We start from the raw sequence: 17,088 nt of genomic DNA on the forward strand, positions 1-17,088 counted from the left end.
GAGCCTATTCACAGCATAAATGTCTGCTTTGTGAGTAATTGAACCCTGAGAGAGGTGTGAAACAAGCTGACTTTGGATAAATGGTCTGAAGCCTGATCTGACTCTTTGCAGCTGACCACAGAGCCGTGTCCTGGGAATTTGTGGTTTAAGACAAAAGTCAAGCTCCACGCCAGTTCATTTCTAGGCAGCTTTGCCTGCAAGAGAGTGCCAGCATCCAGGAGATGGTTCTTGGTTATGTAAGGGGGAAAGTGGGGTCTGAGACTTCAGAGGTGGTTGTTGCAGGTCCCTGGTAGATAGAAGAGAAGCTCAAGTGAGATTTTCATAATTAATACGTTCTCTGTGCTAACAGCTGCCTGTGCCTGTTGCCAATGAGAGCTGGGAGGTGAAAACACAGGAGGGGAAATGCTACAGCAACCAATGGCCCCCACTGGGAAGGTGGATTTTGCAGTGTCATTTGGTGAAGGGTGACTCAGCTCATGCCACAGGGCTTCATCTTTTAGGTGGAAGATGTAGACTGTGGTTCCTGACTCGGTGCCTCAGTTCTGGGGCAGGCTCAGGTGCTGTCTGAAGTTGCCAGCGGTGCAGGTTTTCTCAGTGTCTTTGATGGTGGTTCTGGACAGAAGGGCTCCAGCTGGGAGGAATTGTTGGAAAAATGCAAAATAATTAACCCTGGGAAGTGGTTGGAAGGCTCTGCCTTTAAAAGCAGCTTCCAACAAGGCTGTTTACTCAGACGGTCCTGAGCCAGAGATCAAATTACTTTCTTATTTTTCCCCCATTTTGTAGCCACCTTCCAAAAGCCACAGATCTTGCACTCCAAGAGGATGGTTGTGTCTCCCTTTTGCATCCAAATACGTGTTTGTTTAGTCTTTTCCATGGTAAAACCTCTTCCAGGTTTCTAGCAAGAGGCTGCAGGGCTCACCCCTTCATCTCAGCGTGGCGTGGCAGCCAGTGCTGCTCAGGACACCTCTGCCTGAGGAGCTGAGGACTCCTGCAGTTGTGGGAAGCAGATCAATGTTCCCTTCCTCCAAACAGGGATTGCAGAGCTTGGTGTGGTTTTATTGGAACCAGAAGGGAACTGCCCAGGAGCTGCTTTCTGATGGAAACAGCCGGTTCCTGCGCCAGATCTGGAGCGAGTCGCTCTGTTGTGAATATCGAGGAGCTGGGGGAAAAGGTTTAATTAGGCTGCATGAGCACAGTTCCTAAAATACAGCTTGCACTGAAGTCGCCTGTCATGCAAAATAGGTGAATTTCTGCCAGCCAGTTGATTCAGTGTCCTTGAAAGGGGATTTTTCAGTTTAGGGAAGCGTTTTGCCTATTCTACAAAATAGGCAACATACGGTTGCTGAATTTGCAAAGTGAATGCATTTGCTGATTCTGTTTGCAAAATGGGGCTGCTTAGCTATTTTTCTGCCTGTTTTGTAGCAGACCCTATTTTTAGCAGAGCCCATCTACGTGCCAGCGTTTCTTCCTGGCTCTTGTGCTTTCTGGGGTATTGACACTGCCCTGGGCTGGCTGGAGCGGGGTCAGAGATCAGGCCCTGCAGGGTCCAGCCCCGAGAGCCCCACAGGAGGGTCTGCAGAGCTTCTCCTGAGGTCTGCACGGGAGAAGACACTGAATTGCCATCAAGAGGGGTGATGGGGCAGAGAGAGAGGGCAAAGGGAGCTGTTCTGGCTGTGAGAGGCTTATCTGCATCAGCCAAGGCGGGAGAACTGTGGGACTTGCACAGGAGTGGGACTGGTTCCTCCTGTCACCTTCGCTCTTCCCCTCCTCTCCGCAGAGCCGCTGGGTTCCCCGGAGCTGCGGGAGCGTGGGCTGCGGGAGGGCTGGGGCTTGGCACTGCCTCCAAACTGCCTTCAGCTGCTACGGCGCCGTTACTACAACATCCATTTTTAGCTACGCATGTCAGGTCCGATTTGGCTCGCCAGCACTCGCCTGTGTGATTGAGAGGCTGCTGGGCTGGTGAGCCCAGGCGAGGAGGGGAGCGGGGGGAGCACTGGTGCTAGGAGCCGGCACACAGATGGTTGCTCAGGAATGGACACGCTTAAGGCTGCTCAGAGGATGCTTGAAGAAGGAATAGATGCTTCTGCCCCTGAAGTGCCTGACCCGGAGCTTCTGCTGGTGGTTGAGCTGTGAAGATCCGGGGAATGGGTCGTGCTCTAAGGTGCCTGGAGCCTTGGCTTTTGAAGGATGGCTGAAGATTGCAAGGAGCGTATATCCCAGCTGGACCACAAAGCGCTAGACAGGGACGCTGCAGACCAGCCCTGCTGGGCTGGGATTTGAAGCTTGTGTAGCAGGAAGGATCTCGTTGCTCCGTGGTGGGAAGGGATTTTAAGCAAGCAGATGCAAGTTGGAAGTGTTTATCTGGTCCGTGAGAAAGCTGTGCTCTGGGGGGCTGAGCTCAGTGCCTTGGTGCTGCTCACCCCACTGCCAGGGTGTGAGCCGCTGGAGAAGCCAGCAGCGTGCCCCTGATGTTACTTTTCCCATCTGCAGACAGCAGTTCCTTAAAAGAGGAATTGTGGATAAAGCTTTCATCCAGTTGTCCCAAGGAGTGGAGGAAAGGGAAGGAAGAGACCTGCTGCACGGGCTGCAAGCCAGCCCTGCAGCCATGCCCGGGGCTGTGCCGGGATGGTGACGAGGCAGGACCCAGCACCAGCTCATTCCTACGGGGAATAAAGAAGCCTGGAGCCCTCTCAGCAGGTGGAGCCTTGGTGCCAGAGCGTGTCCACGCCGTGGGCTGGCTCAGGGCAGCGGCTGCCTCCCGGCGCTGAGGCTTCCTTACGTTTGCAGGGTATTTTTAGCCTCGTTCTAAACGCGATGCTCTGAAAGCAGGAGGATGGAGCAGATTTGCTGGCAGGGTGGGAGCTCTCGTTTCTAGGGGGCTGATGGCACTGTGTCAGGAGGGGTAACACCACAGCAGCTGTGATTCCTCCTTGCTGCCGCAGTTCGTTGGCGTTACCCGTAGCTCCTTGTCCGCAGGATGAGATTGCCCTTGGTGGCTTTTAGGGCTCTTTCATTTTTGTTTTCAAGCCTTTCATTCATCTCATGGCCATTTCCTTTAGCTGCTGCTGAAAACTAAGCATCTCTGTGCGTCCATACAGGGCAGGAAAGCCTCTGGCTCCAGGCCTGCAAATGGGAATGAGTTCATTTGCAGGGGTGAGTGTTGGTCTGCATCACCTGTGGGGTTTGAGGTGCTTTGTCCACCCCACAGGTGCTGGAGGCTTCTCAGGGTAGTCAAAGAGTGCCAAAGATGCTGGGTCTGGAAGGGAAAAGCCTGAGGGTACCTGATGGCCTGTTTTGAGGATTTACCCTTGGGTTGGCCCCAGACCCTGGAGTGTGTCCACGTCCTAATAAACTGCATTTCCTTAAGCAACATGAGTCACTCTCAGCCTGAGCAGCCACAGAGGGACAGACCTGGGGGAGCTGCCCTGCCCAGGCACATCTCCTGAGCCTCCTGTTCTCCCCTTCCAGGAACAGAAGTTTTGCCAGCGCTACGACCAGCTGATGGAGGCCTGGGAAAAGAAAGTGGAGCGCATTGAAAACAACCCCCGTCGGCGTGCCAAAGAGAGCAAAGTGCGGGAGTACTATGAGAAGCAATTCCCAGAGATCCGGAAGCAGCGGGAACTGCAAGAGCGCATGCAGAGGTTAGAGGAGAAGCGGTAGGAAGGGGCTGAGCTGGTATCAGACAGCCTTTCTCTTTTCTTTGGGGATGGGTGTGGGGTTTGTTTGCGGGAGGAGCAGCTGAGGTGGCTGTCGGTCCCTTTCCTCCCCTTCTTGTCAAAAGCAGAGGCCAGGAGACAAGCTGCTTTTTCCCCAGGGTGGCTCAATGCAGAGCCAGCAGAGAAGGAAAAATGTCAGGAATGTGGTTGCCCTTCTCCCCTCTGTTGTTGATCTCCTGGCTGGCCTTGTTGGAGCAAGAGGCGACTCCATCCTGCTGGATCAGTGCTAATTACTGCCTTACTGGTGGGCCCAAACTGTACAGGAATGGCAGGTGCATTTGGTCGTGTTGATGATTTAATTCAGGCACGTGCTTTGATCAGAGCATCGGCAGGGAGAAGAAACATCTGCAGAGAAGTGACCATGAATGATACAAGGGGGTAAAATGTCTCACTGAAAGGGATGTCCCTTGTCTCTCCCATCCACTGCCCGTTGTTCTCCTCCTCATTGGAAGCACAACTGAGGTCACGTTGTTTCCTGTCAGGAGGAGACACGATTTCATGGTCTTCACCCTTTTTGCTGAAAACTCCCTGTCCCCTCCCCATTTCAGACCCAGGATCTTGCCCAGGGAACCCCTGATATGTACAGAACCCAAACCCTCCTGCCAGCATCCCATCCTTGTTCCCTGCTTCCCAGCTGGGTGGGTCCAAACTCCCTCATCAGTGGCTTCATTTTATCTTAAAGAGAAGGGGAGAAATGGTACCGAGAAACGTTTGAAACTTATGTGCTCAATGAGAAAAGTCTTAATTCTTTAAGATGCATGGATGTTATGTTGGGTGGTGTTTGGGGAGGAGGAAAGATGTCAGTGGCTGGTCTTGATTTACAAGTCCCTGCATGGTTTGCAAACCAGATACAATGGGACAGTGCTGATGGCCCAGCACTAACACTGACGCCCTTCTGCCATTGCTGTGGTGGGGTGAAGAGGAGAAAATGGGGGGGGATATGGCTGGGTGTGAAATGTCCTTCTGTTGTAGTGATCCAGGAAGTGACTGTTGGCACAGGTAAAGAAGGTAATTTGATGCTCTCAGCCCTAAACCCAGGGGTCAGGGAGGATGTTGTCAGAGCCCGTGGGGCTGCAGCAGATGCTGTTCCTGCAGCATGGGGAGTGTGGGGTGTTAGGGTATAGCCATGATGGAGGCCAGCAGGGACAATGTGTTGTCATGAATGTGGAATGGAGCATCAGTGCCTGAATGTTTCACTGCCCTTTCCCAGCAGGGTAGGACAGAGAGGCAGTGGTGGGCTCTCCATGTCGGCAGCGCGCAGCGAGCACGAGGTGTCAGAAATCATCGATGGGCTCTCAGAACAAGAGGTGAGACCAGCTTTTCCTTCCTCCTCCTCTTCAGCCCTCACTCCTCTCTTGTCCCAGGAAGCCAGGAGAGTACTGCCAGGTCCCATGGTGAAATCTGAAACCAAATCCCACTAACTTGGCCACGCTGAGCCTGGGGAGGTTGCCATGATGCCTAATACATTTCCTGGCTAGGATCCAAAGTGAGGTGATCATTTCTAGCTGCCTGAGACTTGCAAGAGAGCTGGGCACTGGTTCTGCAGGAGCAAAACAGGGAGCAAAGCAGCCCAGGAGCTGGTGGCCAGAGGGTAGGGTTTAGCAGCATGCAACTGCCCGTGAGGGAGCTGAAACCCCAGCGTGCTGTTCAGCCTGAGGAAAACCCCACAGACACCTCCTGCCTGTTGGTTTAAACTGGAGGCAGAGGTGGGAAGGGAAGGGAGCTGGCATCCAGGCTGCCGGGTGGAGGGGTTTTTCTGTTTCATTTTGTTTTGAATGGGCTGTGTGGCTTGACACAGGGGAATCCTATGGAAGGAATGGTTTGTACATGAGCCAGTTGGCCCACATCTTCTGGGAGTGCTCCATTCATCTTGAAACATCCCCATGACCTTGGCTTCATTTGGATCTGGTTTCACAAGGGTTCCACTCTCTTGGCACAGAGACCAGCTGCAGTGAATGGATCGTGTCTGGGAGGGGAGAGCAGCCATTGCCCAGCAATAGCTGAGATGTTTGCTGCCTGCACACCACGGGTCCCTCCCTGCCCTGGGTCCCAGGCAGTTTGCTGTTAGACAGTTAAGGACATGAGTCTTAGAAGCAGAGGGGAATTTCCCACCTCTGCAGAGGTGGTGGCCAAGGGGAGCGTTAGCCAACTGCCTCCCACCTCCTGCACAGTCTGCTGCTAAACTTCACCCTGGTAGCCATCTGCTGAGCCCTAGGGCACTGCTTTGCTTGTTTCAGAGGAGACCTGAAGAGCTTGCAGCTCTTCCACAGGGCTGCAAGGAGCAGGGAGGTGAGAGCTGGGAAGCACCACTGGAACAGGCTCCAGCCCTCTGCTTGGGCACATTGCTGGGGAGGAGAGAGGGCTGGCTGCCTGCTGGCAGGATATATCCACAGTGCTTGGCACTTAGATACTCTGCCAGATGAGAAGCCCCATGCGCCCAGCTGCAGGCAGCACCTCTGCCAGCTGCCTGTGTGCCTGCCCTGGCTCTGCACAGGGGCTCTCTCTTCGGCTGGACAGTCTATGATTGTCTGATCGATGCTCTGACTTTGAGCTGTCCCTGACCTCCCACGATGAGATGACACCTCCAGGGTACCCGAGGCAGCTGGTTGCTGAATGGGAGGCACCATAGTGAGGATGAGGAACCTGATGGAGTGAGTTGAAATGTCTGTGTCTGTACAGAGAGCTGTGTTTTAGGAAGAGGAGTTTGGGTCTGCTCAGTGGCAGCAGGGAAGCAGAGCTGGGCAGGCCTGGGCCGGCAGCTTGCTGGGAGGCTTGGACATGCTATTCTCCAGGGAACCAGCATCTAGCTGTAAATTAGAATAACAGCACTTAAGACCTGGCCTTCCTGGATCAAAGTGGCCATTTATGTCTGACCAGTGCCATCCCAGGTGACAGGGAGGACTGAAGGGGCTGGCAGCAGAGAGCAGATTTGCTGTCAAGGAAGAGAGGGTGGTCAGAGCATCCCTTCATCTTCACAGGGCAAACCTGTGCCTGGGGACTCCCAGCAGCTCAGCCAAGGGCACTGTTCCTGGTGTTCAGGCAGGGGATGGCACAAATGATATGTCACGTTGGCCAGTGTTGTAAATAGTTAATGAAACCAGTGTGCCCAGTCTGTCCTGTCCTGGTGTGCAGCTGGGGCTCTGCATGAACTTTGTGCTTGAATAGGATGGAGTAAAGGCATCAGATTATGGCCCAGGGTGTTGAAATAAGGGGAAAGAAAGGAATGACAGCCCCTTTATGGTGACATTTAAAAGCTGCTGGAACAATATTAGGTTTCCTGTGGAAGGGAAACACGTCTCCCTCTGCCAGCCCTTCAGAAAGCTTTGCAGAACTGACCCACTTCCCTCGCAGTTTGGGGTGGGGGGCTGGACCTCCAGTGGCTGTGGGTTTGATGGCTGGGAAAGGGTTTACATCCCCTCTGCTACCTCATCATGGTCAGGAGCTGTTTTGCTGAAGTCAGACATTTCCACACAGTATCTTCAAGCCTTTTATTTCCAAAGGAAAGATGAATTGTTCCCTGGCTGACAGCAACAGCCTCTTCCAGCGTGTAATTTCCAGCTCCTCTAGCAATAAAGCTGTTCAGGGCTTGCTTCTGAATCCTCCTGTTCCTCCGCCTGTCCTTTCCTCTCCAACATCTGTCCCCCGTGGTCCCTGCGGGCCCGTGCTGCTGCCCAGCTGCTGTTTGCTTCCCCTACAGAACCTGGAGAAGCAGATGCGCCAGCTCGCCGTCATCCCCCCCATGCTCTACGACGCTGACCAGCAGCGCATCAAATTCATCAACATGAACGGCCTCATGGACGACCCCATGAAGGTCTACAAGGACCGGCAGGTGATGAACATGTGGAGTGAACAGGAGAAGGAGACCTTCCGGGAGAAGTGAGTGCAGCCTCTTTGTGTGGCCCTTGGGAAGTGTAACAGGACCTGTGCAGTGTTTTGGCTGGGCTCCAGCATGCCAAGGCTTGAATCTCCCAAGGGCTTGTCTTGCCCCCACCTCCCCAAGGAATGTGGCCATGGTCACTGTGTTGCCTTTGACCTGGGCACGGGGAGATGCCCTTGTACACAAACCTCTCTGTCTGGTTGGTGTGCCTGTGCCCATGTGCAGAGGTGTAGGATGCTGCTGCTCGTGACTAGAAGTTTCTCTGCTCTGCATCCCCTGTTGTGTCAGCCAGTTTCAGGGTAGCACCAGTGAAACCCACTGCTCCATGCACTGTTCTGGCTTTGCATTGCCATGCTGTCCTTTGGTCACTGCCTGTCCACAGGGCTTATTGGGGCTGTCAGTGTCCACCCCTCAGGCTGCAGCTTCCAGCCACTGCCCATCTCTCAGTGCTCTGTGTCTGCAGGATTTACCACTGGTTGCTGTGTCCGTGGTGTATCCCACATCAGGCATGTAATCCCTGTCTGCTGTACTTTCTCCTGTTTGCAAGCACTTCTTGAGAGCAGCTTTGCTTTATCAACTGAGATCACTTGAGGGATTACTGATCCCTTCTCTGAGCACCACCATACTGTCAGCCAAGCTGTGGGTCCCAGCTTAGTCTCACATCCAGACTCCTTTGGAGCCCTGGGAACCTGGGTGTGTTTGCACAGAGGGCTGGAGCATCCATGGTGCCTCCAGTGTGCCCCGTGTGACTGTGAAGACAGAGCTGGAGATCAGCTTCTAGTGGCATGAGCTTTTCTGGGGCTTGCTGTTCTGGACATGAGTGACACAGGAGTATGGGGCTGTACTCGTGCCACCTCATCCCTTGTGGCAGCACTGCCTTGACCTGGCCTCTGGAGACTGGTGGGATGGCTGTGTGTGTGGTTTACCTGGGATGGCTCTGTGGATTACCTGGGATGGCTGTGTGGATTTCCAGCAGGCCCAGGGCCAGCCAGGCTGGAAGCCTCTGTGTGTCCAGAATCCCTCCTCCTGTCCCTCTCATGACGACTCCTGTTTGCAGCTGAAATAACTTAATTGCCAAGATAGACTGAAAAAGAACAAAAACAAGCAAACCGGCTCCAAGCCTTCAGTAGAGGAGAATCCTTATTGCTAATTAGCCTGAAAATGTGACACTCAAGCAGCGAGGCTTGCCCGCAAATGACGCAAAGGCTAATTACTTGGTCTTTAATGGCAGGGCTGTGTCTGGCTAATGGGGCTGGAAGAATCCACACCCAGCTCTTGCATCCTGCTGTGCACCGTGGTTTCTGTGTCATTACTGTGGGTGATGGCGGAGCTCCAGGCATAAATACAGCAGGATTTTGGGGCTCTCACAAAGCTCATTTGAAGAGATGGGTACTTAGGAGCTGGAAGGAAGACCAGGGGAGTCCTGCCTCAGCTCTCCATGTGTGCAGGTACATGAGCTGCCTGGCTTACTGCAGCTTCTGCCCTGGGCATTTAAGGTGAAACAGGGTTGTGTCATCCGTGATCGTGATCCCAGAGCCAACCTCTTCCTGAGACCATGAGATGTATTAAGAGTGTGGGCAGCAGGTCGAGGGAAGTTGTTCTTCCCCCCGTACTCTGTCTTGGTGAGGCCACATCTGGAGTCTTGTGTCCAGTTCTGGGCTCTCCAGCTCAAGACAGACAGGGTACTGCTGGAGAGAGGCCAGTGGAATGCTGCTGAGATGCTGAGGGGCTTGGAGCATCTCTCTGGTGAGGACAGGCTGCAGGACCTGGGGCTGTTCAGCCTGGAGGAGAGTAAGTGGAGACCTCATCAGCACAGTACCTAAAGGATGGGTGTCAGGAGGATGGGGCAACGCTTATTTTCTGTTGTCTCTAGCGACAGGATAAGGGGTAATGGACATGAGCTGGAACACAGAAAGTTCCACAAGGAGAAACTCCTTTGGTGCTGAGGTGAGGGAGCCCTGGCCCAGGCTGCCCAGGGAGGGTGTGGAGGCTCCTTCTCGGGAGGTTTCCAAACCCACCTGGACACATTCTTGTGCCCCATGATGGAGGGGAACCTGCTTGAGCAGGGAGTTGGGCTGGATGAGCTCTGGAAGTCCCTTTCCAACCCCCACCATGCTGGGATTCTGTGTTTCTATCACTCCTGGGAGCTGGCAGAGCCACACATGCCAAGCACGGCTGACCCTGGCTGCTCGGCTCACCGGGCAGAGCCCGTGCTGGTGGCAGCCTCTCTGCCCTGACCAACACTGTGCTCCAGCCCTGGCACAACAGCCAGGCTCCCTGTGCTTCATGCCAAGGGCTTGTTGGCCTTCAGCACTTTCCCACCAGCCAGGCCAAGGGCTTTGTTGAAGGAGACGTCTTTGTGCCCGGAACAGCCTCCCGGCGGGTGATGCTCCCTCCCGGGCCGCCGGAGCCGCGGGCGAAGCCGCTGACAGCTGCTGTGCTGGCTGGGCAGGAGGCCGTGTTCCCAGCAGCCGCCGTGTTCCCAGCAGCCGCCGTGCCACCGCAGATCTCTTGAGCAACTCGCCAACGTGGCAGCTCTGTGCTTCCTCCTGGGCTCTGAGTTTCCCTTCCTGTCCTCTGTAGCTGCTCCTGGCAGCCCAGCTGGGCTTGGGGTCCTGCACATCACCACCTCCCCCCGGGCTGTGCTGTGGGGTGTTTGTGCTCAGCCGTTAACAGCGATTCCTCACCCTTTCTTTGCCAAATCCTGAGGTGTTGGCTGGGTGTGCAGTTGCCCTCTGTGCCCGTCCTGCTGTCTGTACGGGCTTGAGGGGGCTGGGGGATCGAGTCAGGTGATAGGCAACTATTGGGCACTGCCAGCTCCCAGTCCTCTGCTACCCCCTGATGAGCATCTGCATCAAAGCCCAGCTCCACTGGGCTAAAGTTAAAGTTCTTCTCTTTTTGGGAAGCTGAGCAACAGACAATTATTTCCTCACACCCCTGAGTCCCTCGGGGAGCTGGCCTTGCTGCCCCAGGCACACAGGGCATGGCAGCCCAGCTGTGAGGGGGTCAGAGCAGCACCCACACTAACCCTGTGTGTGTCTCTCCTGCAGGTTCATGCAGCATCCGAAGAACTTTGGCCTGATCGCATCCTTTCTGGACAGGAAGGTAAGCCTCCCTGCCTGCCTCCACCCCAGCTCCATCTCCTCCATCCCATGGCTCCCTTCAGCACTGGAGCAGAGGATGGTGGGCACCTGTGGGTGGTGGTGGCTCAGAGCCCCGGGCACGGGGCAGCCCCCTCCCAGCTCCCTGCAGAGACCAGGGACTGAGTCAGCTGCAGAGCTGGGAGATGTGTGAATTCATCCAGCCTGGTGCGTAGGCGTTGCAGCCCACCCCGTGGTGTGATCTGCCTGGGGGGAGCTGCTTCCCAGCATCTCCTGGAGGCATTTTGCACCAGCCAGGCTGTCACACAGTGGGAGGGGACACCCGATGGCCTGGCACAAAGCCGACAGGTCCCCTCTTTGCTTAGGGAGGGGATCTTGAGTGTGGGCAGAGTCCCAGTTCATCCAGCAGCACATGACTGGTGTCATGTAAGCACTCCCACCTCTCCTTGATGTTTAGAGGCAGGTGGCTAGCAGGAGGGCCTGACCTTTCCCAAGCCTCTGTGTTGTGTGTCATGGACTTTTCCTTCTTGCTGTTAATCGGGCTGATGGAAGAAAGGTTTGAAAAAGAGATCTGGAGGCAGAGCGAGTCTCTGGTCCCATTCTGCACAGGCCAGGCAGCACCTGTGGGACAAGCCATGTGGGCAGATCCCAGACAGACCCAGCCTGGAAGGACCCTGAATGCACCATGTGCTCTCCTGAGCAAGAAACACTTGAGAGCTTCTGCTTCTCTGCTCCTTGTAGTTAGTTATATCCTCTGCCACCTCATGGAGTTTCATCCACACAGATCCACTCGTTCTGGGGGATGCCCTCTGCTTTCAGGGAGGTGGCCTGCAGATGTCCCTTCCAGCCTAAATTACTCTCTGTTTCTGCATGACTCAGGCTGAGGAAACGATTTATAAGACTGTGCCTTTCCTGTCCAAAGCAGCGAGCAAAGCAGAGGCCAGCAGCAGCCCCGTGCTGCCGTCGCTGTCAGACAACCAGCCTCTTTTCAGCCTTTCCCACTCGTTCAAGCCGAAAGCGGTCGGACTTGGATGATGCTCACAATCCAGCCTGTGTTCCAAGCTGTAAAATGTCTTCTAATTTTATTTGTACTCGTTTGTAAATCAGGCTGTAATTATGATACAGAACACATCCATTATCCTGTTGGAGAGAGATGCAAAGTATGGCTCAATGTAATGAATTAATAGATTTTTAAATTGCATTATAAAGAAAAAAATAGTGATCTTAGCCCTTGGAACAGATGACGAAGTTTTTGTGTTCGCCTGTGTGTGTATAATCAGGGCTAGATTAGAAAGAGATCCAATTAACACTTTAAAAGTTGCAATCTGTTTTTGCAAATGGTTCCACTCCTCGCTCGGGGATGGGGAGAGCACAGCCCCCATGCACTCCTGGAGCGTGCAGCAGCCCCTGCCTGCAGGCGTGGTGGGGGCTGTGGGGTTATTTCTCATCGTGCCACCACTCATCCTCGATATGAAGGTGTAGCCCGAGACCGGTGTTCAGGTGCCAACCCACTTCCACGAAGGACTTTTCCCAGCATGGCACACTCTGTGCTGCCCAGTATGTCCTGGCCATGGCTCCTCCTTTACCTCACGTGCCTGCTCCAGGCCAGCTCTGCTGGAGCTGGGTGGCAGCTCCGAGGTGCTGGGCTCAGTGTGGCCACGAGAAGGCCGTACGTGCCGGAGCCAGAGAGCTCAGCGGCTGGAAGTAACGGCAGCTGACAGGCGTGTGGCAGGTTGTGCCTGGCAGAACCGCAGCAGCGGGTGACAGGCGGTGCTCCTGCTTCTGCTTTTAGTTGCCACAGTCATCTGGGGTCAGCCCTTCCCCCAGCTTTGCACCCAGCACGGGGTGCTCTCTGCTCTGCACCCCCATCTCCGCCTCGGTGTGCCTGCAGGACAGCCCCGCTCTGTCCTTGGGGAGAGCAGAGCCTTTTGACCAGGAAAACTCGTGTTGCCCCCCCTTTTCCAGCTCCACCAAAGGGCTTTGGGAGGGAGATGCAGGGAAGCCTGTTGGGGCTGCAGGTCTCCAGAAGCAGCAGTGACAGGGCCTGAACGCTGCCCCTGTAAACCTGCGCTCAGACAGCACGAGGAGATGGGCCCTTCCTTTGCCTGACGTGCCCGTGTCGTTGCAGACGGTGGCAGACTGTGTCCTGTATTATTACCTGACCAAGAAGAATGAGAACTACAAAAACCTCGTGAGAAGGAACTACCGGCGGCGCGGGAAGAGCCAGGTAAGAGCCAGGGGAGCGTGTGGAACTGTCCCTCGGGCTGAGCAAGGAGCTCCAAGTGCTTTGCATTTGCAGCTTCTCAGCAGCACTTTCGCTCTGCACCCTCAAATCCTTCTTTTCTCCCATCCCCAGAGGTAAATCTTGCTTGCAGACTGGCATGAGGCTGTGGTTTGGCTCTGTGTAGTTCTTTAGAACGTGCTGTTTTCTGGTGGTTGATGCCAAGGTCACAGTAGCTTTAAAAAAGCAAACAACAAACCCAAGGAGCTCAAAAAAAGGGATGGAGTGAATGCAGAAGACCTGGCCTTGCATCAGGAGCAGCACGGGGCTGCTCGTGCAGCTGCAGCTCTGTGCAAGAACTGAGCAGGACCTGTTTCCTCTCTGGAGGCAGCAGCCAGTGTGCTGACAGAGACAAGGCTCCAAGGAGCTGGTAGGGCTGCTCCTGCCTGGCAGAATCTGCCAAGACTCTTCCTATGGGCAAAGGTATGGGAGGAGACTGATTGGGATGGGAGGAACTTTCGGTGACCGCCTGAGTAGAGGCATATAAATCTGTGTGAAATGTTGGAGGGTGTCTGAAATCCGTGTGGGGGTGGCAGATTCAGCACTGAGGCTACAGGAGATCTTTAACCCTTTGGTGAAAGGCTGGGCAGGTACCCAGGGCACCACGAGGTGCCTGCAGGGAGCTGACTCAAGCAGCCCTCGCCGTTACCGTGGCCAAGACACAAATCTAGACGTGAGTGTGCCAGGGCTGCTGCTGATGCCACGATACTGAGGTACTCAGATAAGTGCAAACCTTTTGGGCAGGTAACTTGTTCCCATGAATGCTTTGAGGCAGAGGAAGGTCCCACTGGTGGATCCCCAAGATCCATGAAGTGAACAGTTATCCACGTCATGAGGAGAGTGAGGTGGCCGCAAAGGGAGATAACGTGGGGATAGGGACAGAAAAACTGGCCTGGCCTGTGCCACCACTGACATCAGCAGCTCCTCACTCTGCATGGCCATAAAAAGCAGCACTTGGGTCTAGATCCTGATTGGGAGGCAGATAGGTAGCCTTGCTCTAATTTGATTTCTGCAGCATTAAGACATCAGAATAGCAAGCACATGACGAATGTCATGGATGGGGCCCAATTTTCCCTTCTTTTTTTCAGAGACATTAGAGATGGATAAAGTCCTATTAGATTATCCAGTCCCTCTCCCAGCAAACACAGGGTGGTTCCCTCCAGTACATTTTTATAGTGTTTACCATGGTCTGTTTTGTTAGATCACAGCAACTAGAACATGAGGCCACATTTGTTTCTTGTTAGCGGTGGAGAGATTTAGCACAGCTCATTCTGATTTCCATGTGAAGTTGAGCAAGTAACAAGTGTGGAGGGAGAGAGAGGGGCAATCTAATGCTGTGCTCTGCATTTACCTGTCTACCCCTGAGCTTAAAAGTATCCAAAGCATTGCTAGTGGCAGAATTTCCCACGATGCTTTCCCTGGCTCGCGAGTCTGGTGCAGCCAGGACACTGGAGATGGTGTGCTGCTGTTTGGAGCCTGGTGCAGTGCCAGCCTTTGGAAGCAGGGACTTGCTGCAGTGACTGAAAGGCAGGACTGTTTTTGCAAGCAGGGGACAGCAGTATTTGTAAATCATTTAGAGAGGCTGTTGGGCAGCAGAGGGGAGCAGATTGCACCTCTGCTAGAGCAGACCTCCACCAGAATATTCTTGATTTTGAAAGAAGAATCAGATCCCTGAGCTTTGAGAGGAAAGGGAAGCAGTCAATATTTCATACTGTTGGATGCTGAGGTGGAAGGTGAGACATTCAAGCTCTAAGAGACTGGCAAATCTGGAGGGCAGGGATGGAGGGATGCTTCTGGTGGGATTTTTGCTTAATGAGTCTCCTCAGAAGCTGTTTGAATGCTGCCTGTGTCTGCAGAAGGTGTGCTTATTTGGGAGTATTCCTTTCCAGGGGGAAGGGACACCTTGGCTGCCTTGTCCTCCCTGCCTGTTCCCAGGGAGTCCTGGGCTATTTTTAATGCCATGCAGTCCCTCATTCTGTTTCCTGTGTGGCCTTGTGAACAGTCAGGGCTGTGGCTGGGAGCAGCAGCCTCAGGCTGCCCTGATGCCAGGGGCTCTGCCTTCACCTGCCCAGTGTTAGGCACCAGACAGTGACAGGGTGAAGGATGGGGGACACGGTGGGACAGTGCTGGGACAGACAGCATGCAGGGACGAGACAGGGCAGTGGACAGTCCTTCTGCAGCATCAGAACATCTGTAGCCACGTTGCCAGCAGTGCCTGTGCTCTGAGCACAGATTTTTCTGCTGATACAGTTTTGAGCAGTTAAATGCCACAAGTGAGATTTAATTGATTTAGAGGAGAAGCTGACTTTTCTATCAGACGAGAGGAGCGGATGAGGTCTGATACAAATAGCGTTTCAAGTGGCCTGACGCTGTTTTCTTGCTCCTTTTCTCAGGGAGAGGTAGGTGGTCTTATTTGCCCTTGGAGGCTGCAGGGAGCTTGAGAGTGAAGTGGAGATAATTACATGTAGAAATAAAGCTGCTCTGGTGTCAAGATTATCATTGTGGCCTACTTATTAAAAGTCCATTAAAAAATAAGAATCCCACTGCTCCCTGGCTGATGGTCCCCTGGCAAAGGATATTCCTCATAAAGCTGCTACTTATTGCTAAAAATCTCCTGCCAAGAGCAGGGACTTCACATGATTGTGCTTCCAGTTCTGTCAGAAGAGCGAGCAGCCTCGTGCTCAGAGGCAGGGCGCATGCTCCGGGCACGCCGCCTTCCCCAGCGCCCAGGAGCCAGAGGCACCCGCAGCCCCTGGATCTTTGTGCCTGATATTGAGGCTGAAGATCCTTTCTAAAATAATCCTCTCCGTGCTGGTATGAAACGTGTTATTTAAGCTTACAAGGGGAGGGAATCAATGGGAAGAGGAATAACTTCCGAGTGTGTAATTTGTGATTGAAAAAGACCTTAAAAAAAAAAGGTGAAAAGTCGGAAGTTTGCGTCGTGGTGAGATGATCTGATCCCATATTCAGTGTACAGCAATAAGCATAAATTTGCATGAGCTTGTAATGAAAGGCCCTTGCGTGGATGTGACGCCTGGGAAGCTGTTGCAGTCACTTCTCGGGGTATTTAAAGAGCATGTCTCTGTCAATGCCCCGAATTCTGTAACGGAGCGGGGAGGCACCAAAACTGAAGGTAGGCAATTAGCGCTGTGTGCTTCGCTCTCTGGGCAGCTGTTCAGCTGGGCTGAGACCGTGCTGGAAGAAAAGTCACTCCATTTCAACATAATTACTCTGTGTGAGTGTGAGGTTGTTATTCCAGAATGAATTCCCTTTGATAATTGGAGCAGCGTTGCCCACGTGGCAGCGGAGCAGCCGGTGAGCTCCTGCGGGAGAAGCTGTGTGGCTCCCGGGCCGTGCCAGGCTGGGGAGGTGGGCGGCCGTCTCACCCCGTCCCGCCAGGCCTGGCGCGATGCTGCCGGTGATGGGTCGGTCGGCATCAGCGATGGGCGGCCGGAGGAGCCGCCCGCCCGGCCTGGCGGTGACTCAGAGGTGGATGAAGTCATGGGCCCGCCGTGGTGTGTGGGACGTGTCAGGCCGGGCCCCTCGGTGCTGCCGTCAGACGGTGCTGGCGTGTTCCCCGGCCAGAGGGCCCCGTGTGGTAGTGCTGATGCTTTCGAGGACTCGCTCTGTGGCACCCGGGGGGGGATCGGAGCCGCCCAGACCTCGTGTCCCTCCACGGGGAGCGGGGCTGGAGCCGCGCTGCAGGACGAGGGCTGAGACGTGACCTGCCCGGGCAGCCGCCGTGCTCCTCAGCCGGCGCTGACGGCCTTTCCCAGGCCCACCCTCTTCCCTGCCCCCTGCCAAAACCCAAATCGAATTATCCGTCCCGCCGGCTGGCCCGCCCTCCCCAAACACAAACCATTCCCCTCGCCGACGTGGATAAACAACCCCAGCCTGCAGTTGTTGTAAACAACCCGCTTAGTTTTTTCATGGAAGTGCCGTCGCAGCCGCCGGGGCTGGCGGGGCTGGGGCTGGCGGGGCCAGGGCTACCAAATCAGTGCTGCTTGCCCGTGGCTCTGGGTCCATATATACCACAGCACCCGCCACAGTCCAGCCCTGCCAGGCCATCACCTCTCCTGCCTCTGCCAGGATGAGATCTGGAGCTCAGCAAAC

General features: G+C 54.5%; 1 protein-coding gene across 9 annotated transcripts in view; it reads left to right on the forward strand.

Moving 5' to 3' along the window:
- NCOR2 (nuclear receptor corepressor 2) overlaps positions 1–17,088 on the forward strand; it is a 239,815-nt gene that overhangs the window by 150,772 nt on the left and 71,955 nt on the right. For 4 of the 9 annotated variants that reach the window (XM_062010425.1, XM_062010430.1, XM_062010431.1 and 1 more), the window contains exons 10-14: positions 3,469–3,656; positions 4,927–5,023; positions 7,414–7,592; positions 10,644–10,698; positions 12,823–12,921. In XM_062010425.1, the coding sequence (XP_061866409.1) occupies positions 3,469–3,656; positions 4,927–5,023; positions 7,414–7,592; positions 10,644–10,698; positions 12,823–12,921 (618 nt within the window). The remainder of the gene's footprint in view (positions 1–3,468; positions 3,657–4,926; positions 5,024–7,413; positions 7,593–10,643; positions 10,699–12,822; positions 12,922–17,088) is intronic. The other 5 variants (XM_062010428.1, XM_062010433.1, XM_062010429.1 and 2 more) reach the window with 3 other exon arrangements.

This window comes from Colius striatus, chromosome 17 (genome assembly GCF_028858725.1).
Source record: "Colius striatus isolate bColStr4 chromosome 17, bColStr4.1.hap1, whole genome shotgun sequence".
NCBI lineage: Eukaryota > Metazoa > Chordata > Aves > Coliiformes > Coliidae > Colius > Colius striatus.